Genomic DNA, 23,603 nt, shown 5'->3' on the forward strand with positions numbered 1-23,603 from the left:
GGAGAACCCTACCCACACGAGAGAAAAGAGGAACGAGAGGAACGGAGAAGCATACAAACGATATCCAAAGAAATGCAGTAACATGGACAGTCCCAGGCAGTTCATGCAGTAAAGGGAATCATCAAGGAGAGGAAAAACCGTACCTTTGGGGTTGAAGGGCGTGGAGAGCGGAAGCACGAAAGAGCAGGGGTCGTGAGAGAAGGGATTCGAAGAAGATGAACAGTGAGGAAAGGCAGAGAAAGTGGATGTAACAGTGGTTCCAAGCGCGGGGTTTGGGTAACTTAAACGTTACGAGGAGCGCGAGGGACAACAAATGGTGACCGTGCGATGATGCCACGTGTTGCAGGATTAGGCGCTCAGGGGGAGCGCAAGAGGTTCTTAAGGATGACCGCGTGATGAACCACGTGGCACGCGATTAAGCGTGGCCTCAAAAAGCATTGCTTTCCCCGTTTCAGAGGATGTCAAATCAACCATTAAGAGCGTCACGTCAATGGTTTCAAGGTTGCTATGTCAGCAAGAATGACACGTCACCGGGTGCCACGTGGACGGCGTGGGCGAGGCCTTAGTCTTTACGCTGAAGACATGTCTTCGGCTTAAGACTGGGGGGCTTGTGTACCGTCCCCTATCCGGGCGTTGACTAAGTCAAGGTCAAAGTCAACTCCAGGAGTCAAAGTCAACACAAGGCGTCGCCGAGGTAAAGAGACGCCAAGTGCCAGCGTCGTCAAGGAGAGGCGTCGCCAACGCAAGGCGCCGCCTTGATGAAGGCGTCGCCAGATCAAACGTTACTAAAGCAAGGCAGTCACAGTGTGGTTCCCCGATACCCATGGGTAGGAAAGACCATGGAGGGGGCGACGCTGTGGGAAGGCCCCAAACCCTGGATAACCAGGGAACAGTAATAAAGAAGAGAGAAAGGTGGCTTCAAGGCCATAGTAATAACACCAGTGTAGGGCAGCCTGACTCGTGAAGTACCCCTGCCGCCCCAGAGACGCCTTTGGGACAGATACGACTCAAGAGGAAGGTCACGCCCAGGGTAGCCGGGTGCAGGGTACAAGAGGAAGGCAGATACGCTCTCAAAGTGAGTGACTAGATGATTGGGCGCATGAGTTGGCACCCAAAAAGTCACCCCTAGCGCAGTAGCACTCCCAGGCAGGAGGACTCACACGTAGAAACGTCCCAAAATGGGCAAAAACGCCCCCAGATGGGGTCATGGCGTCGTGAGGTCCTCCACGTGTACGACAGCCAGGTCAGAATAGAAACACCCTTTAGTCAGGTGCCAGGTAATTAAAGTCATTCAATACAGTTTCCGTTTCGAGCGTTCAGGTACTATAATGGCTCCCAAACGTTTCAACGTCTTAAATGCGCTACGTTTTCTAATTAGACGCTTTAATTGAGCGCATTACGTTTGTGATTAAAAGCGCTTTAAGGCGCTTTAAATGCTTGGGTAGTTTAAATAGCGCAGAGAATGTTGGGAACGGGGTTGGAACTTTTGGCTAATTTTCCAGAAACTCTCTAGTTGCTTGCTCGAGCCTTGAGGTTACGCACAAGGGACTAGGGAAAGATTTTTGCTAGAACGAGAATATACAGACAATACACAGTTCTTTTACCACCTTCAGAGTGCCATACGCGGTGCTCAGATACGGAGGTGCACAGTTTTGGTGTTTCTTGCTGGCTGACTTGAGCGTCGGAGTGCAAACGGCCGCTAGGGCGCCCTTTTGTCCTCTTTTTGCAGGAATCCATAGGTAACCAGTGGGAAGGAGTCCCTAGCTGACGGTTGAGGTCGCGCACGAAGACGTCCCAGTCAACCGGACGGAACACTAACATTTGGCATCAAGAGCAAGGTTCTTGAAAGTTACTCGAGTTTTTTTTTTTGTTTTCTGAAAATCTTTTTGATGGCTAATAAAATGCTTTTTCGGGAAGGTGCTTCTTTGAATAAACCACCTCTATTTTATGGTGAAAATTATCCAATTTGGTGTATAAGAATGAAGTTCTTTATTTAATCCTTAGATGAGAACATTTGGAATTTCAAATAATACCTAAATGAATATGCCTGAAATTGATTTTACATCATCTAAATAACATATTGATTGTATTGCACAACATATTATTGTTTTTGCTTTAGATTCTGATGAATTGCTCAAGATTTCAGAATGCACTTCAGTTAAGGAAATGTGGGATACACTTGAGAAATGGCACAAGAAACCAATGAGTGACTTAATGGATAAAGAAGAATCTTCTGCTGATTCAATATCTTTTTAAAACAAGTTGGATGTCTGCTTAATGACCACGGGAGAATCAGAATCAAGTCAAGTAAGTACATCCTCTTCTAGTAATTGTGAAAGTTATTTTCAATTACTTGATGCTTTCCAAGAAATCCATGAAAAAACTAAGAGATTAACTTTTTTCAAATAACGGATTGAAATGTGAAAACAACAAGTTGAAAATGAGAATCACAGTTCTTGAAAATGATTTGAATCGATCAAAAGCTGATTTAGAAAATTCTGAACTGATTTGTGAAAATCCCTCTTGTAAATGTGACTCAAGTTTCTGCAAAAACTGTGAATCCCTTCAAGAGAAAGTTTTATATCTTGTGAAAACAATTGATATCATTTCAAAAGGAAAATCAAATTTTGAAGATGTATTGGCATGCCAAAAATGTGTTTTTGGGAAATCTGGCTTGGGTTTTAATCCTCAAAAGCAAACAAAGTGGATGTACAAAATCTTTTTCAACTTTCACCAAAAAATAATCGGTTAAAAAGTCAAAACAACCGATTGTTTGTTGTTTCTACTACATGAAAAAGGGACATTCTGCTAGGTTTTGCGGGATCAGGAGGTTTTCTGTTCATAAGGGTATTCTGAAATGGGTTCCTAAGGATCCTAATGTTCCTTGGAAACACATTAACACTCATGGACCCAAATTTGTAAGGGGACCAAATCTAGCAACTTGATTTTGTTTCTTTTGTAGAATTGTTTGAGGAGAAAACAACACCTATTGTATCTAGATAGTGGTCGTTCTAAACATATGACTGGTGATGCATCCAAGTTCATCAGCATCTCTCTCAAACAAGATGGGCATGTAACCTATGGTGACAACAACAAGGGAAAAATCCTTGGCAAAGGTACTATAGGTAATGAAAATAGCTTGTTTATTCATGATGTGCTTTATGTTGAAGGTTTGAAGCACAGCTTGCTCATCATTAGTCAGCTATGTGACAGAGGTTACAAAGTCACCTTTAAGACTAATTCATGTGAGATTCGCTTGCCTAATTCAAAGGATGTTCTACTCATTGGTAAGAGGTCTAACAACATTTATTTGCTTGACATATCTAGTCCTACTTCAATAGGTTGTCTTCTATCAAAACATGAGGAGTCATGGCTTTGGCATAGAAGAATTGCTCATATTCACATGAATCATTTAAATAAACTTGTTTCAAATGAACTTGTCCATGGCTTACCCAAACTCAAATTCGAAAAAGAACATGTGTGTGAAGCATGTCAAAAGGGGAAACAAACTAGAAAATATTTTAATTTGAAAAACTGTGTTTCAACTTCAAAACCCCTTGAACTTTTGCACATGGATCTTTTTGGTCCTTCTAGGACTATGAGTCTTGGAGGAAATTTGTATGCTCTTGTGGTTGTAGATGATTTTTCCAGGTACACTTGGACTGTTTTCCTACACTCAAAGAAGGAAGCATATCCAGAATTTAAGAAGCTTGCAAGGAAACTTCAGAACACATGTTGCAGTAACATAGGAGCAATTAGAAGTGATCATGGAGGGGAATTTCAGAATGAAAAGTTCATCATCTTCTGCAACAAGCTAGGAATCTCTCATAACTTCTCTGCACCAAGAACGCCTCAACAAAATGGAGTGGTGGAGAGAAAGAACATGTCTCTATAAGAACTTGCAAGAACCATTCTAAATGATTCGGCCCTACCAAAATGCTTTTGGGTTGATGCTGTGAGCACTACCTGTTATGTGATGAATCATGTGCTAATTCAGCCTATTCTAAAGAAAACACCTTATGAGTTGCTGAATGGAAGAAAGCCAAACGTGAGCCACCTGAAAGTCTTTGGTTGTAAGTGTTATATTCTAAATAATGGCAAAGAAAGCTTAGGTAAGTTTGATGCTAAATCCGACAAAGGTATCTTCCTTGGCTACTCTCTTAATAGCCATGCTTAGAGGGTCTATAATAAAAAGCTTATGACTGTTGAAGAATCCATTCATGTTGTTTTTTATGAGACTAACAAGTGTGAACAAGGTGCAGCTAAGATCAACACAGATGAAGATGATCAAAACATCTTCTTAAAGAACCTTGACAACAGCACAAAAATTCAACCGGTTGAAACCTTGAGACAACCGATTGAAAATCTGCAGCAGAAGGATTTGCCAAAGGATTGGAAGATTCCAAGAGACTTGTTTGTTGATAACATAATTGGCCAAATCCACAGAGGAGTATCCACCAAAAGGAGTATGGCAAATTTTTGCAATCATACAACATCGTTTCCAAGATTGAACCTCAATCAGTTTGTGAAGCTCTCAAAGATGAGCACTGGACAGCAGCAATGCATGAAGAGCTCAATCAGTTTGTAAGAAACGATGTGTGGACTCTTGTTCTAAAGACTACTCAAATGAATGTAATAGGTACCAAGTGGGTGTTTAGGAACAAATCGGATGACTCTGGAACCATCACAAGAAACAAAGCTAGACTCGTTGCCAAAGGGTACAATCAAGTTGAAGGAATCGATTATGATTAAACCTCTGCGCCTGTAGCAAGGTTAGAAGCGGTAAGATTGTTATTAGCTTTTGCTTGTATGAGTGGTTTCAAATTGTTTTAGATGGACGTGAAAAGTGCATTTCTCAATGGATTTGTGAATGAAGAGATCTATGTTTCACAACCACCTGGTTTTGAAGATCACAAGTATCCAGAGCATGTATACAAGCTAAAGAAAACCTTGTATGGCCTCAAACAAGCTCCACGTCAATGGTATGAAAGGCTGAGTCATTTTCTCTTATCTCATGAATATGAAAGAGGAAAGGTAGATAAAACTTTGTTCATTAAGAAAGTGGATTATGATATTATCTTAGTACAAATATATGTAGATGGCATTGTTTTTGGCTCTTCTAATGCAAAACTTTGTGCAAATTTTGTCAAAACTATGCAGGGGGAGTTCGAAATGTCAATGATGGGAGAACTTTCATTCTTCCTCGGTCTACAAGTTAAACAATCCAGAGAAGGAATCTTTGTATGTCAATCTAAATACTGCAAAGACATTCTTAAGAAGTTTGAGATGGAAGCATGCAAAGTTGCAGCAACACCTATGTCAACAAACTATTATTTAGGTGTTGATGAAGCTGGACCAGAAGTTAATCAAACCATGTACAGGGATTTAATAGGTTCTCTTCTTTATCTAACTGCAAGCAGACCAAATATTATGTTTGTTGTTTGCCTTTGTGCAAGATTCCAGTCATGTCCTAAGGAATCACATCTCAAAGCTGCAAAGAGGATCATGAAATATCTAAAAGGCACAATATCCATGGGTTTATGGTATCCCTCACACTCTCCTATTCATTTAGTAGGATATTTTACTCTAATTTTTCAGGTTGTAAATTAGACAGAAAAGGCACAAGTGGAACATGCCATCTACTTGGATCAAGCCTCATTTCATGGCACAGTAAAAAACAAGCATGTGTAGCTCTATCAACTGCTGAAGCTGAATATATAGCTGCTGGAATCTGTTGTGCACAGATCTTGTGGATCAAACAACAGCTTGAAGACTTTGGATTAAAGATTAAAAAGTTCCTCTACTGTGTGACAACACAAGTGTTATCAACTTGACAAAGAATCAAGTCCAACACTTAATGACAAAGCATATTGAAATAAGGCATCACTTCATCCGTGATCATATCAACAATGAAGATTGTGAGATCAAGTTTGTTTCAACAGAGAGTCAACTTGCTGACATCTTCACCAAACCTTTATCAAAGGATAAGTTCTATTCTCTAAGAAATGAATTGGGAATAATTGATATGCATGTTTTACCTTGAGTTGGTCTTCTTTTAATTTGTCTATTTGATGAGACAAATAGGGGGAGAAGTATTGCTGGGAGTTATAATGTTCTTAATTGTGTTTTACTATTTTTGAGTGTTTTATAAACTGTTTTAACTGCTTTAAATTTGGAGTTTTTAACTGTTGTTATTTATGGTTTACAGAATTTTAACTGGTTATCTCTGCGAAATAACTGATTGTTCTTATGCATTCTTGTATAAGTGTTAGTTTCTCATCTGATTGTGGTTGATGTTCATTCTGGAAATCACCTAGTGAGAACTAGTGTATGGTGTACATCTGTTTTGGATTGGATTACCCTGTGTTTGTTCAATGAATGCAGGATTCAACAGATTCTAAACAAAGAACATTCCTAAAAGCATCCCAAGGATTTGTCTCCATCAAATAGGGGGAGATTGTTGAAGATGGGAAGCGTTGATGTATCAAATCCTCATGGAACCTGAAGTTGTGTCGTGTTTTAGGTTTGGGTTTAGTTATGGGGTTTAGAATCTTTGTAAGATCAGTCTTGATTCCTACAAAAAGCTTGTTTCAATCTGTTTTAAAGAACTAAGTGTTTTTTCCATGCAAAGGGAATAACAACCGATTAAAGTTTCGAGACAATCGGTTGTTTGTCACTTAGCTGGCAAAGGAGTTTTCAAACTGTTTTTTGAATCAGTTGTGTAACTTCTGAAACCATTCAACCGGTTATATCGTGGTTTCAACCGATTAAAAGTGAGTTTTCATAACAGTATTTTGAAAACCTGTTTTAACTGATTTAGTTGTTCAAATCTGCTTTAAACGATAGCTTTTCAGAGGTTATAAATATAGCCTTCTTTCAAATGTTTTACACAAGAGAAATATAGAAGTTTTACACTCTGATTTGAGATCAAAAAGAGAGATTACAATCTGTTTGTGAAAAGGAGTTTTTCAAGTTTAGCAAGATTTCTTTTGAGCTTTGTTGTGATTCAAGAACTGATCATAGGGCTTCTGGTTTACTGTTATTCCATGTGTTTTCTACCCGGTCTTAGTTTCTTGTAATTGTTCATATTACATTTTGTAAACGTGTTTGTAATATCCTGTAAAGTCAGTGTGATTCTGGCTTGAGGTGTGTGTTGTGTGCAAAGAGGGTGAGTAGGTCTTGTGGTTTCAGGATCACCTCTTTGTGGGTGTTTTTAATCTGTGTTTGGTTACTTAGTGGAATACTTACTGGTTTGACTGAGGACTCGATGTAGCTCAGGGATTGAGTGAACCAGTATAAACCTTGTGTGTATATCTCTCTCTCTCAACTCTCTAACTGTTTGATATTTTCGCTGCCATAAACAACCGATTCGTGTTTTACCTGATTGAAATTCTTATATCTATTTATGTTAGACTATTTGATTAACTTTCTGAAATGCTTATCTGAGTTGATTGTTAAAGATTCATTCTAAAGTACAGTAATTGAGAAAATCTTTTAGAAACAATTCACCCCGTCTTGTTTAAGCCATCAATTCTAACAAAAGGTTTTCCAGTAGAGGATGTCTACTAAGCTTCCCTGATCCACCAACATCTTCCTGATGGTGAATCTGTCTATATCGACAGATATCACCATCGGGTTGTCCCGCCGATAATCCACGCCCTTGAAATCATCATCCGTAAAGGTGATGGGTGGCATCCTCGGTCAGAACGTCACCGTATTCACCTCCTTTTGGGGGGGCTCGTCCCTGCGAGGGGAATGCCTCGTGTCCTGGCCACCCCTAACGAATTGGCATAGGTGTTCGGCTTCGATGAGCTCCTCGATCTTGTATTTCAAAGTCTGGCACTCCATAGTAGAATGTCCACTATTCTGGTGATACCGACACTACTTTCTTCGGTCAGTGTTGTTTGGGTTGGCTGCTTTCCTCATTCGGTGGAGGAGGAATCAGCTCGGCGTTGAGTTCCTCATTCGGGATTCTTCCCCTCTCGACTGTTAGGGGGGTATACCTTGAGAACTGCCTTCCACGGTCTCCTCGGTTATCTCTGCATCTATCGCCACGCTGGCTCGGTTGGCCTTGGCGATCCTTCTGCCTAATTGCGGAACTCCCTTAGCTCCTCCAGTTGCATGAACTTAGTTGCTCTCTTTCTAAGTTCATCTAGACTACCGATCGACTGCATGCAGAGGTTGTCAGCGAACGGCCCCGGGCGTAGGGCTAATAGCATGTGATGCATGGCAACGTTCGGGCTGAGATTTTGGATACTCATTGCCATCTTGCTAAACCTGTCAATGAAGGTTCTTAACGACTCTCCCTTCTTCTGGCGGATGCCCACCAAGGCGATGGAGGGTAGATGATGTGGCCTGCTGGTGGCAAACTGAGTTTCGAACTTTGACACAAGTGTGGTGAAGCTATCAATGGAGTTGGGTGAGAGCTTGGTGAACCAACTAACGGCTCCTCCCTTCAGAGATGTAGGAAACACTTGGAACAACACTGCATCGTCCGAAGTATAGAGACTCATATGGGTGGTGTAGGCATCCATATGCTCGTCTGGATCGGTAGTGTCGTCATACTGATCCCTATTGAAGCCTTTCCAGTTGTCTGGCAGTGGAGCTTCTATGATAGCGTTGGTGAAGGGGTGTCGGCGGGCCGAGTCCAGCATGAAAACCATCCTAGCCGACTTGTTGAGACAGCATTCACCATCCATCTCATGGGTGGGAGCCTTGTCCTTGATCTCCTCAACCGGTCTCGGGTTGGGAGGGAGCGTGTAGGACCTGCCGACAACATTGGTCGGTCTAGCAGATGGTCCTCCCTCCACCAGTACATATTTTATATTATTTATGGATCTATTGTGGATGTTATAACCATGTTATATGTGGATGAAGCACTCATTCACTTTTCTATGAGTAAATTTAGTTTAATGAAAAACAGAATAACTATCACAAAACACATGAAATTATTTATCATCATTATACTACATAAAGTTCAAAAGAATTTCAATTCTAAGCTACTCACCAAGATTTTTACAAAAGCGAATGTGTTAGAAACATAGTAAATGATGAATTAAGAAGTAATTCACATGTCACTTAAAAAAATCAACATGAATTTCCGGTTGCAATCCTTTCATGATCTTATGATTCAATATCTATCGCTGGAAGAAGTAGTGGTTGCACAACATACTTTTCAGCAATCAAATACTTAATAAAATCATATACAAGATAATTATGAAGTGCAACATGACAGTAATCATGATGAGCAACACAATTCACCTACTCAAGATTATAATAATTATTACTTTCTTAAAAACTTTGTAATGACTTGAATTTATTTTTGTTAGATGCTTTCTATGGTTTGAATGAAATACATTTCGGTATTTTGAACATTTAGTAATAGTATTCTATCATGTTTTTCAATTTATGGGCAGGTCTGAATGTTGATGAATATATGTCTATGAATGCTTTCAGTATATGCACGTCTAGAAAAGTGGTTTTCAATACTTTCAAATATACAAAAATAAAATTACGATTACATACAGATATATCCATATGTAATTACATACAGATATATTCGTATGTAATATTTTTATGTAATTACATACGGATTCTAAATCCGTATGTAACAATTACCCACAGGAGTTTTACATACAAATGTTTTTTCGTATGTAATCCATATGTAACTATGTTTTACATATGGATTTAGTGTCTTACATACAGTTTGGTATTGTATGTAATAACAATTTTTCTTGCAGTGCAAGTTTCATAACATGAACTGCCAACATCCACGAGAGGGATTGTGACAATTCCTCACCATGATTTATCCACCAATAATAATTAGACATGACTCCCTCTTGATAAAGATCCCACCCTACTTGATTCACATACTTGAAAACTTTACAATCACATTTAACACAAGGACATCTTAACATTTCACCTTATTCTTGACTAATAACATATTGTAGGAACTCGTACACTCCTTCTCTAAATTCATCTGTCAAATGTTTATTACTATCAATCTAATCTTTTATACATTCACTTTCTACCTTTAAAGATTTCCATTAATACAAATTGATTATTAAATTCCATATACAATTTGTAAAATTACATATTTTTAAAAATAGTTTGTAAGATTTCCTCAAATGAAAGCAAGTAAACAATTAAGCATAACAATTAAGTAAATTAATTAAACATAACAAAGTACATATGTCTCACATGTAAAGCTTGCATTCAAGAAGTTTTATTAAGAATAACAATTAAGTAAATTAATTAAACATAACAAATTACATATGTCTCACATGTAAAGCTTGCATTCAATAAGTTATATATATTAAAATATAGCTTATATTTCTTCATAAAAAAAATCCTTGAAAAGCTGCATATGTTCCATTTGAAAGGGTAGAAACACAATAATAGAGTCATCCCCATCCAAACTTTGAGTAATCAATGCCCTATCTTGTGTAGCCACACCTGCATGACCTAAATATACAGCCTTTCCCCAACCAAAATCTGCTTCATGCATTGGCATCCTCATCCAACTTGTAATAAGAAGGTTAGGGTTCCCAAAAAACAATGCATCCTTACCTTCATTTGCTCCAAAGTACAAAGCCCTTGCTTTATCCACATGGTCCTGGCCTCTAATAACATCTATCTGTAAAAAACAAATTTCTCTGTAAAATTAATGTGTGAAAGTCAAAGTAATAATCAAATATCCAGGATTATACCTTCATTTTTAGGATTTTCTTAAAAATGAACTAAACCAAACTATAGTACTCAATTTCATTAAAAAAACCGAACTACTATTAAATAAAACTACTTAATTTTAAATTAAATGTAATTCATAAAAGTATTATAAAATAAATATTAAATAAAAATTAATTTTAGAAATAAAAATTAATTAGTAACTATATTAGTTAAATTAGATATTATTTTTGTTCCTGCCGGTTGACTTGCTCCGCCGGTTGACCCTAACAACTGTTGCCGCCCTTCGGTCTTGCCTGAGAAACGTGCCTTCTTGATCAAGAAACCTTTCACCTGCAAAAGACAAAGGGGCGTCCTAGCGGTCGTTTGCACTCCGACGCTCAAGTCAGTATTAGGGCAAATAAACTCTAAGTGTGTATATTAGCTTCAGTCTTAGAAACTACGTACCTTACTAGGGGTTTGGGCACCCTTTATATAGGCTGAAACTAGGGTTTACCCTTGTGTCATTACCCTTGATTAGGGTTCCTTAGAGAATGTCCTTGCGCCGCTATTCATAGAATCTTAGTGTATCTGGCACATGAACTTCCCTTAACTGGAGTGCAACGAATGACAGAGTGGCCGCTTGGGTACCAACTTGTGCACCTAATCTCTACCACCATCTGCTTCGTGGGTGCCCTAAGTATTCATGTGTCATGCATGCAACTTTCCCTGGAAACCCTAACCCTAATGGGCCTTAATGCTTCCTAGGATTATCCATACGTGTCATACATACCACGTGCACGGATCCCTCGTGACTTATGCTTCCCACATATCTCTTGTCTTTGACTGTTATCTTAACAAAACTCTAGGACCCACCTTATGTGGCCCTCTACAACATTCAGACAACCGATGTCCGATCTTCTCCCTCTACTAGTGAGGTCTATTACAAAGTGAACTTTAAGCCTAACTCAACCCCATAAAACCGGCTCATAGGGTTGAGGTTTGCACCCACTTATATCCAATGAATTGTCCTCATCTCTAGTCGATGTGGGATCTCCATCACACCCCCTCACGCCGAGAGTGATAGATAGAAGCTCGTGCGTGAGATAACATATTATGGGTGGTAACCTAATAAACCCAACAAACACTCACTAGGATAGGCTCGAAATGGCTCTGATACCATGTTAGAAAGTGAACTTTAAGCCTAACTCAACCCCATAAAACTGGCTCAATGAAGTAAGAAGAAAAATGTCAGGACAGAGAATCCCTCTTAAAATCATAAACACTCATCACTACTAAGTAGAAAACCGCATACATGATACAAACCCATACAAATGTTTGCTCATAATTATCTAATATGGTAGAAGGTGTAAAGTACCAAACCACCGTGAAGTGAAAAAGTAAAAAGTAAAATCTCCTAGAGTTTAACAGGAATCCATGTGCAGCAGGCAGGATATATATATAGATAGTTGCATTAAATCACATGAAGAGAAGCGCGGTGTGTTACTGGTAGTACATCATTTGCTGTGCAGCTGCAACATTCTGGAACCCACCATCATATATTGCCTGGCTGGCTCCAATGGCTGCTGCTTGTTTAAGAGGATGTTGCCCTTGGGGATGCATCAAAGCATGCACGCTCCCCATCTTAGTTATTGCTAGCTGTCGCTCGTACACCATAAGATCGGTTGCAGACAGGCCAGGAAGAGATGCGGCAGCAGGTGGGGGAAGGGGATTTGATGCAGTTCCAGGTGGAGTGGGCTTGCTCCCCCAAGAGCACTTAATTTGTTTTCCAAGAAGAAGAGACTGGGTATTCCCCATCTGAATAGCCAGAGCAGCTTCATCCATAATATATAGTCTCACGCACGAGTTGGCAGTCTCGGCGTGAGGGGTGTGTTGGAGATCCAACATCGACTAGAGATTAGGACATTTCATTGTATATAAGTGGATGCAAACCTCAACCCTGTGAACCGGTTTTATGGGGCTGAGTTAGGCTTAAAGTCCACCCCCTTCCATCACCAAACATCGGTTGATATTTAAAATAGTTTTTATTATTAATATAATTTTATAAACTGATTTTTAATTATGTGTCAAAATTTTAACAATAAATTTTCAATTTTCAATTAATTAATAATTAAAATATTGATAACTAATTAGATATTATTTTAAAAATTAATTTATAATTAATTTTTATTAATAGTAATATTTTTTACTTTTAAAAGTAGTATTCAAACTAGTTAATATAGTAATAAAATTTTTTATCTTTAAAATTATTTTTTACTTAATAAATTAAAATATGTGCTTTAAAATAATATAATTGCAGAGAATTAATTCATGTCATTTAAACATTTTAAAAAGTTAAATTTGGTTATTTCTTCTTAACTATAATGTGATTCATTTTTACTTAATCAATCATGCAACATACAATTTAGTTTATTATGTTAGAATCAGTTTTAATTTGATACATTTATTTTGTTAATGCTATAAGAAGAAAATACTGTCAAACTAAAAAAGAAGTGTGAAAGAAATAGACATAAATAATAAGGTCGAAAGGGGACCAAAAAAATTGGTCTTATGTACCTGTGAGCTTATATACTCATATGTAAGAACTTCAATTGCTTCCCTTATTTTCTTAGCAGCACGACCCAAAGAATTTGATAAGATTTCTCCAACTTGTGATGATGCTGCTGTTAAGGCCAAAGCATTCCCAAAGTAATTCGCAGGGAGAGGTGGAATGAGTCTATTGCGAATATCAGCATTGAACCGAACAACAGTTGGTTGATTTTCATCTAATCCACGAGCCTTACATGCAGATCTCCATACATGTGCAGCAATAGCTTCAAATCTGCTATAAGGTCTTGACCCTTTTGTTGATTCATCAGCATTGGCCTTGTTCTTCAGTTTCCCCACTTGTTCTGCTGTCAGCTTCAACAAGGTGGCCTTTACCCTTTTGTTTTTCTCAGCAGTGTTGTCACATCTTCCCAATATGAGAGGCAAAGGCTTGAACTCTAGATGATCAAAGCGTTGGGGTGATGGAGGGGCTATGAATCTGAGCACAGTTCGATCCAGAAAGGGCATTTCATGAGGCTCTAATGTGTCTCCACGAGCCAACTTTGCCCATGAATTGATGAACTGAACACCAGCAACACCATCACACAAGATATGACTGATAGCAACTCCAATGGAAAATGCTTCATGGCCAAGGAAACTTGTTACTTGCACCAGTAACAAGGGAAGTTCCTGAATTAGGATTTTTGTGTAATCAACTGTTGGAACCAAATCCTTGATGGATTCACCGAAAAAGTCATCATAATCTTGCACTGTTTTTGTGGATTCTGCTTCAATCAACACCACTCCTTTTGCATTACAATCCAATTCCAATCTGCCACCTTCTTCTAACTTTCTCAATCTACCAGCCAATGGATAGTAGTGGCACAAAATCTTGCTAAGAGAGTTTCTCATCTGTTGAATTAATGTGCCATGGTTGTGCTTTGCGTGGTAAATGTAGATGGTGGGAGTGTGGTGCAGACGCGCCACTTGATCAATATCAGACAGCCATTGAATGCCCTCTGGAGTTGGTTGATTTGGAACTACTGTGTAAGATGCTTTGATGGTTACCATTTTGTGAAAGGTTTCTATTGCAACAACACACACAAAAGAAATGAACTTATAAAATCATTTATGAAGTTTTCCTTCTTAATTTTTAACAACTATTTATGAAATTTTTCATCTTTTATTAAATTTTTAACCAGTATTTATCATACATAAAAACGTGGTGAGACTTGAACCACATAATTGTTATCATATTTGTGTGGATCTTATCCATTTGCTGTACCGCCATGTGCGAAAAATATGTAACAGTTTTCGATGAAAATATATAATTAAAACAAAATTATTAAACTTAAATTTTAAAGTATGGTTAAAGAAAATTTGAATGAAAATTTGTATTATTTGAAATTAGAACATATTATTGGTAGATCAAGTTATAGTTGTATAATGGTTCAGTTGTTAGACTCTTAATAATTTTGAAATTATTGATTATTTGTTAAGTTTTGAAATGATAATTAAAAATATTATTTATATAAATTTAAAAATTAAAAATTATCGTGTTAAGTCTGCACTTAATAATTAAAAAATTTATTTTCATAATAATCTAAAAAATTATAATTATCATGCAAAGTTTCAAACTTACTTGATAATTAAATTTTCATTAACATAATAATCTCAAAATTATTAGTTATCATGTTAAATGTCGGACTTATTTAATAATTAAATTTTTTATTCACTTAATAATCTCAAAAATTATTGATTAGGGCGTTAACTCTCGAACTTACTTGATAATTACAATTTTCATGATAATTTTACAAATCAAAATATTCCAAAATAAAAATAACAAATTTTGACTGTGTTAAAAAACTAGAATTCGACTTCTATGGACAAGTTTGAGGTTAGTAGAGTAAAACGTGGCATTATTGTATATCATGTTTTAGCTATCGTTTTCGTTTTCAGTGGTTTCAAAGCATAAGGTACAGTGTTCTTTTCTGTTATTTCTCTAATTTGTGTTCCTCTTTGTAACACTTTCTCATTGGTACGACTTGAATCATTTTAATGCAATTTATTTTTTGCTGACAAAAAATATTAATTTTTGTTTAAATATCTCACACATTCCTCAAGAACACATGTTAATCTCCAGAAGACTCTTACGTGCTCTAAAATAATACAATTGTGAAATATGTTTTAGAGATCATTCTTATAATTTTTATTTTATTACAAATTTTATAAGATTTACATATTTATAAATATTTTATTTAACAACATCTTTTTATTATATAAATAAATAAAATAAAACTATTTATATAAGTTTTACATATTTTTAATATATATCAAATTAATCAATGTAATTAGTGATATGTCAATATAGTCCCTTATAAGAAAATAATAGTTTTGATGGAGTTTATTTTTACATTCTTTAAGGTTAAAACATCTATTAAGTCATTTACCCAAGGTTATAGTTTTCCTCTCTAAATCATCATTGAGGAACTTGTCTCAGGGGTTTTTTTAAACTTCAGGAAAAATCTTTCAGAATCCTTGTTAAACACCATGAGTTTACGAATCTCCGTAAATACCACGAGTTTTAAAACTTCGTAAAATACTTTGAGTTTAAAAACCTCTGTAACATACCATGAGTTTCAAAACTTACATTAAATACCATGGGTTTCAAAACTTACATTAAATACCATGGGTTTCAAATCCTTTGTTAAATACTATGGGTTTCAAAACCTCTGTTAAATACCATGGGTTTCAAAACCTCTGTTAAATACCATGGGTTGCAAAACCTCCGTTAAATACCACGAGTTTCAAAATTTTGTAAAATGACTTGTCGTCAACATTCAAGCCCATTTTCCACTAGCTCTAATGATCCTTTTGACTTCTCTCTTCCACCGTAGACACACTGCTATTCAACACAGGCTTAATGGCCACCAACGACAGTTGTAGCAAAGAATCACAATTTAGCAATACTTATGTCTATTATATTTAAGGAGAAGAAACACTAAATAAGGCATTATTTTCTTCTTAGTCCAATATTGCTTCTTCCATCACCTTAATTCCAAACTTGGGTCATAAGCCACCATTACCTAGCTCAAAAACAACTTATATTTATCACTGCTTTATATATCCTAAATAATTGCATTATCTGTCAGATGTGGGCTTCAAAGCCATGTGTGTTTGTGGCTATGAGGGCTTCAAGGATTACAAAAACATATTGCGAGAAAAAAATAACTTTATTATTTTCCACTTTCGCAGTGAATTAATTATTGTATGCTTTTCAAAATAAAGACCTTAATTTAAAATATTTCAAAATTATGAGAATTATATATTAATAATTATGAATAAAACTAAAATTGCACATAAAATATATGTAGATCAAAAGCTAAAATAAAAAAAGTTAGATTTTATAAATAACAATAACAAAGGAGAGTCACAAGATTATTCCAGTTCCAACATCTGTGTTATATTGTTATAGCTCTACTTCGGCGATTTATCTAACACTTCACCTCTCGATCTAAATATTTCGTAGTATTACTATTACTATTATTTTTAGTATTGTTATTTACATATATTACATGAAAACCACATTTAAACACGCATTACTTCATTATAAAATGTAATCATTCTATGGTTTTAAAGGTGACCACCATATTTTATTATGGTACGTTGGCGATTGTTGCTTTCATATAACTATTTTCAAGGGAGACTCCACGCCATTCTCAGTGACAAAATTTTATGATCGTCTTCAAAGACGTGTACCTATCTTTCATGATCTGCTGGTTCACTTCTTAGTCACCTCTAAACTGTTATCGATGTCAAACAAGTCATCTGGTGATATTTATGTGCAATTTACTTTATATACTATTTCTAACTATCTTAGTATAATTTTCTGACTCATTACTACGTATTTTTTCTATAGCATATGCCTTCTGGCTTTACGGATTATATTCATAAAGGTGAATTCAAATATGTCGTCTTTCATATGGACATGGAAAGGATGTCGGTTGTAACATCCTCTTAAGAAATCCACCAAAATTGGAAGTGGGTGGAAGAAATTTTTTCATTTCATTAGATTGAAGAAGGCCACAATTTTTTTTCCGAGACATAAGAGTGAAATCCCAAGGACATCAAAAAGTGATTGTACTCTTTTAAAGAATTTATGTTTTACATATTCTGTTTCTTACAACCAAGTTTTAGGTGTGGGTTTCTCTTTGGTGGAAACCAAAACAGTTTTAAAGTTGCTTTATCTTTATTTATTTGTTATGTGCATTATATTTTTATTTTCTGTTATTCGTGCTCTGCATTATAACCATGATGACCATGTTCATCTTGTTATTGTACTTTGTAATAATAGTTGTGTTTGTGAAAAAAATTTTGGAACAAATAAATTATATTTTAAAAATAAATCCCGTGTGTTGCACATGTAAAAGTACTAGTTAAATAATATTCTAACGTTAAAAAAAAATTAAGATGCCAACTTTATATAATTAAAAGTAGTAAATAATTATAATAAAAAATAATTTTCTTGATAAAAAATATTGTTGATGAATTATAGGTGAATTATCCTCTAACCTGACTCAAATATGTTTAATTCACACTAAAATGAATTGAGTTTCATTTAACCTATTTTTAAAAAGATTATATTTTTGTTAAATCCAACCTGACTCGAATGAAGCTGACTTTAGACATATTTTTTTTATGGAAGAGGCCCAGCACCAATCCTTTGAGAGGCCACTAAAATGTTACATTAAGGCAACCACTAGAGTCATGGTCAAAGAGGGGTCAAGAGGACACATTTTTACATGTCATAGACTCTAGTGTGTGATAGTTCTTCTTACTTTTCTAGTCAAAGTAGCATAGTTTAAGTCATTTTGTAAATGTGATGAAACATGCAAAGTGGTACTTAAAAGGCTAAACCTAAGTTTAATTAGATATACCCATTTCTAAGTAAACTTAGGACCGACCCAATTAGCTAGACCTAATGGGCGTAAGTTCTAGCCCAACCACACAAGGAAGGATTCTAGAACCTACCTCCATTTAGGCGCCACTTCTCCCATGTGCTCATGTCTCCCATGTGCTTCCATGTGCTCACACTTGCATGTAATTCAGCTAGCATTTCCCTTTCATTTACATGTGCATTTACGGTCCTCCTAGGCTATTTAAGGAGGAGCCTACCTCATGTAATTCCAAGATTATTTTGAGTATTGATATGCTGCCAAATTTGTGCCAATTATACTCCTTGCCTAAATCTCTCTAAATTTAGGGCTGAACCTCTCCTATTTCCCTACCTATCATGCACCTACAAGGCTACCACACCTCCTAGGAGAGCCTTGATCCACCTACAACCCATTAAGCTTCCACAAACCACCCAAAAACCGCAAAAAAGAATAGCTCAATGCCATCATTTGGTATCTAGAGTTATGGTCTTCAAGAGATAAGTGTCTCTTTTCATTTTTCTGCTTGAGTTCTTCTTATCTTCATGTTGTTCATCTTTTGTTCAAGTTTTCTTGTTGTTTTACGTTTTTAATTTGATTTGGATGCTATTCTAAGCATTTCAATCGGTAGAAATTGTTCAATTTGTGCTTGAGCATCTTATTTTCAATTTTGAGTAGGATTCTATGGTGAATTGTGTTGCTGTTTTTATTTTAGGATATTTGAGTCTTGCTTGAATTTCTATTTGGTTCGTATGATGTGTTTGAGTCATTTTATTTTCTGGATCTATAAGTTTTGTCTAGTCATGTAATTCCAAAATTGTCAACAAATCTTAGTAGTACTTTTCTTGATTCATTTGTTTCTTGTTTTGATTTGAATGCTTAATCTGAATTCTGTTTTGATTTGATCCTTTGGTGCATTTTTCCTTTTAGTTTGAGTTCATATTTGTATGCTAGATCCATACAAATTCTATCACATTCATTCCATTGTGTTTTTGAAGTATCTCATTCTATTTTTAATTCCAGATTTAGAATCCTCTGTTTTAACAAATTCTGTTCTGGCTGTTTTGTTTTATGAAAATTAAGTACGTCAAAAGAAAATTATGAGATTCTGGATTTCAGTGGTTTGAAGTGTTAGCAAAAGAAGACAAAAACAATCAGTTGAAAAAGATAAATCATACAAAAAAAGTGTGCATTCTGGATGGCGGTAATTGGACACTGATTTTAGAAAAATTATCACAATTAGTTGGTGCATGTGCTTGGAGTGAAACCAACGCCAAAAGTTTGTTAAGAAACTGAATTTTTTGTGTATAAATTTTCAGAAGCAAATACAAAATAGCCAGCTCAGCATAAATCATTGAAGTCACGCTTTCTGAACCACAATATTTTCAGTAGTGCTGTTTTGGTTTTTCAAATCAAATCTAGTGCCAATCTTTAGGTTCCTTTTGTGTGCCATCCTTTATTGAGTGCCTATTTTATTTGCTTGTCCAATTTCATTTTGAACTCTTTCTAGTTGTGTCATATCATTAAATCCAATTGCAGTGGTACTGTTTTTAAAATTTAATTGTTTCTTGTTTTCTTTTCTTGACCTCTATGTTGTTGGTGGATAAATTGACTTGAGGAGAGTCTAACTCTACTTAGTAGGTACTGTTTTGGAGAATTTAATTGCTTAAATCATAAGAGGTTCAAGGCAAGGGGCAGCAGCAAATACAAATACCAAAAACAAACCATACACTTTGAAGGACACAACAAAAAAGAGTCACAACAAATTAAAGGAGTGCATAACTGAAATTTAATTTGTGCAATTTAATTTCTTTGCATTTCTTAAATTGTAATTACATTTCACTCTTGTTAATTAGTGGATTAATCACAAATTAGACGGTGAGTGTGTCTTCAAAGGCTCAAAGTGTCTAAGAAGCCTCGCCTAGGAACGACTAGTTTAAGCTTTCTAAGTTAGCTTTTGTTAATTGTTCTAGCTAGTTTACCTTACGTCAATATTTGCTTAGTTTGCTTAATTTTCTTATGCTTATCTTTGTTTAAAGCTTTGATAAATCGCTTTAGTTGCTAGATAGCATTGTTTTCTTGCATAAAATTTGATTTCTTCATCCTCATTGTGTTCTAAGTGATTTACCTAAAGAAAGAATTGTGTGAAGATTTTGAGGGATAGTTTTTGGCTAAGGCAAGACTTGGTATTTAAGTAGTCCTTAATGACTCACCTCTCTTACCTGGAAAACTACCTTCATTAACTTTCCTCTTCCTTCTTAAAGTAAAGCATTTCTAAACACAAAGTTTTAGTCATGTCTTCTCACTCCTCTAAATCTATTGAAAGTGATGTGAAGTCCTTAAAATCTCTTTTAAGACAACTTTCCAAGGATGTTCAATTAATTTCATATAGACAATTGGAGAATGAGGCCAAAATTAATGAATTGACTAAAGCCAAGGATGAAAATTCTCAAAATTCAAAAAAAATCACATACTCATGCATCTAACTCCAAAGATCATGATTCTCTAGGGGAGGAAAGTCTTAGAATCAATGATTACTATCAACCACCCCCTAGGAGAAGTAGAAGAAGAGAGCAAGAAAGCCCAAAGGAGGATATGGTAGATCTACCTCATTTCTATGGTAAAGAAGATGTAAAAGTATACCTAGATCGGGAGATGAAGCTAGAGCAACTTTTTGCTTGCCATAGGGTGAGTGAAGAAAGGAAAGTACCCTTAGCCACCCTTAGCTTTCAAGGAAATGCCATGTATTGGTGGACCTCTCTAGAGAGAGATAGACGTCTTCATAGGGAGCCTCCCATAGAATATTGGAATGACCTTAGGGGAGCCCTAAGACGTCGCCACATACCTTCCTACTACAATAGGAAGTTAATGGACAAGCTCCAAAGACTCCAACAAAAAAATATGAGTGTGGAAGAGTATAGGCAAAAAATGGAGCTTTACATGATGAGAGCCTCTATTAGAGAGGAAGAGGTCGCCACCATAGCAAGGTTCCTAAGTGGGCTCAATCTTGAGATAAGAGATAGGGTTGAACTTCTCCCCTATCAAGACTTGAATGATTTGGTTCAACTTTGCATTAAAGTTGAACAACAAAATTTAAGAAAAGCTTCAAGTCAAAGAGTAGGTTCATATCCTAACTCCTATCCCAAGAGAGATTTTAAAAGGGAAGGTAGCACATCTAAAGAGCAACCAAAAGAAACTACCAAACCCTTAGTGAAGGATACCTCCACCCCACCCATCCGAGCTAGGGACACCAAATGCTTTAAATGCTTTGGAAGAGGACATGTGCAAGCACAATGTCCAAACTAAAGATCTTTGTTCTTAAAAGGAAAAGATGAATACATTAGTGGAGAGGATGAACCTAGTGAAAAAGAAGAGGAAGGGGGAGATGATGAGAGGGTAAATCCTTTAGAGGGGGACTTATTGATGATTCAAAGAACCCTCAACAATCAACCTAGTGCATCCATAGAAACACAACAAGATAACATCTTTTATACAAGATGCAATGTTTTAGAAAATATATGCTCTCTCATTGTGGATAGTGGATCATGCTGCAACTGTTGTAGCACTAGGATGGTTGAGAAACTAAATCTACAAGTAGTTCCTCATCTCAAACTTTACAAGGTACAATGGATCAATGAAAATAACTACAAGTGGAACTAAGTGTAGATAAACAAGTGGAAATCAAGTTTTCTATAGGTAACTACAAAGACAAAGTTTTATGTGATGTAGTACCTATGGAAGCTTATCATATCTTATTAGGTAGACCATGGCAATTTGGTAAGAAAACCTTGCATGATGGTCTAACTAACGAGATTTCCTTCACCCATAAGCATAAAAAGTTTGTACTTAATCCTTTACCACACTCCCAAGTGGTAAGAGATCAAATACAAATGAAACAAAAGAGGGATGAAGAGAAAAGAAAAAGAGAAAAAGAGAGGACTCTTAGGGAACAAAAGGCGTGGGAGAAGAGTGTTCCTTCCCACAAGGTCATTCAACAAGACAAAAGAATTAAAAATACCTTTGAAAATATGCTTCTTGTTGAACAACCTAGCCTTACCTTTTGTAAAGGAACACTTGCAAGCATAGTAAAAAAAGATGAATCCTTAAAAGAGGCTTGCATAGATAAAGATGTCATAGATTATTTTTCATATGTGCTAAGATATCACCAAGTGAAGGTCAAATTATCTATAGGCATCTACAAAGATAAATTTTTATGTGAGGTAGTGCCTAAAGAAACTTGTGATGTCTTATTGAGACAACCATTGCAAAGAATTAAAATTTTCATGAACAAAGGTTGTATCAACGAGACTACCTTCACACATAAAAGAGAAATTCTTCATGAAGGAGAACTCATGGGCCAAATTAGAGTTGATAAAACTCTAGAGCTTTTAAAAGGAAAACTCTTGTCACCCATGAGAAAAGATGTTCAAAGACATTACCCTAGATACATTCCTTGTTTTAAAAATACATCTAAGGCGATGTCTCATGAACTCTATACTCCTTTACCTTTTGCAAATGATCCATGGGAAGACATAAGCCTAGATTTTATATTAGAGCTTCCCAGGACAACAAAAGGTTTTGATTCCATTCTTATGGATATGGATAAACTCTTCTTTAGATAAGTATTAAGTCTTCATGGTTTATCTTCAAGCATAGTGTTGGATAGAGCTCCAAAATTTGAAAACCATTTTTTGAGGATACTTTTCGAAAAACTTGAAACTAAGTTGAATTCTTATCATCCTCAAAAAGAATGGTCAAAATAAAATTGAAAACATCGCTCTTTCTACTATGCCTAGAGTAATCATGAGAGACAACCACAACTCTTAGGATGAGTATCTTTTCGATATTTTGCATGCATACAATAGAGTAGTCCACAAGACTACTAATATTTCTACATTTGAAGTTGTATGTGGACTTAATCCTCTTTTCCCTTTTGATTTGTTACCATTTCCTAATCCACAAAGACTTGTGCCTAAGGAAAAAGTAACAAAAACCGAATTTGTTAAAATACACAAGAGGATTAAAGAACAAATACAACAATCAAAAGAGAAATATTGTGAAAAGTTGCCCAAAACAATAGAAAAACAAAAAGAATGGCAACTTCATAAAATTGATTTTTATACAATTGCTTCAACTACCTCATTTTCTTTGTTTGAAGATTTCCATAGATGGGCGTTTGATCCGGGAGGACAAGTATAGTTGAAGAAGCACGAGGCTGCCATCCGAGATCAAATCTCTAGATCTGAGGATAGATCTTCTCAAGGAGGAAGAGATGATGGTCACTATCCAGTCACATCCATTCCCCTAGCCATGAAGAAGAAGAAGCAATGGATTTGAGGACAAATCCTTTTCAAGAGGGAGGGGATGATGGAAGAGGCCCCAGCACCAATCCTTTGAGAGGTCACTAAAATGCTAGATTGAGGGAACCACTAGAGTAATGGTCAAAGAGGGGTCAAG

At 36.1% G+C, this 23,603-nt stretch overlaps 2 protein-coding genes across 2 annotated transcripts; both read right to left on the reverse strand.

The window, feature by feature from the left end:
- Nucleotides 1-8,087: 8,087 nt before the first annotated feature.
- LOC137833333 (uncharacterized) lies at nucleotides 8,088-8,699 on the reverse strand. The gene has a single exon (XM_068641689.1). The coding sequence runs from the start codon at nucleotides 8,697-8,699 to the stop codon at nucleotides 8,088-8,090; it is 612 nt and encodes a 203-aa protein (XP_068497790.1).
- Nucleotides 8,700-10,145: 1,446 nt separating this feature from the next.
- On the reverse strand, nucleotides 10,146-14,339 carry LOC137831064 (spermidine hydroxycinnamoyl transferase-like). The gene is made up of 2 exons (XM_068638579.1): nucleotides 13,243-14,339; nucleotides 10,146-10,636 (listed from the first exon to the last, which is right to left on the reverse strand). The coding sequence occupies exons 1-2, from the start codon at nucleotides 14,281-14,283 to the stop codon at nucleotides 10,328-10,330; spliced, it is 1,350 nt and encodes a 449-aa protein (XP_068494680.1). The 5' UTR covers nucleotides 14,284-14,339; the 3' UTR covers nucleotides 10,146-10,327.
- Nucleotides 14,340-23,603: the final 9,264 nt, after the last annotated feature.

The sequence above is a fragment of the Phaseolus vulgaris genome, chromosome 6, assembly GCF_000499845.2.
Source record: "Phaseolus vulgaris cultivar G19833 chromosome 6, P. vulgaris v2.0, whole genome shotgun sequence".
Classification (NCBI taxonomy): domain Eukaryota; kingdom Viridiplantae; phylum Streptophyta; class Magnoliopsida; order Fabales; family Fabaceae; genus Phaseolus; species Phaseolus vulgaris.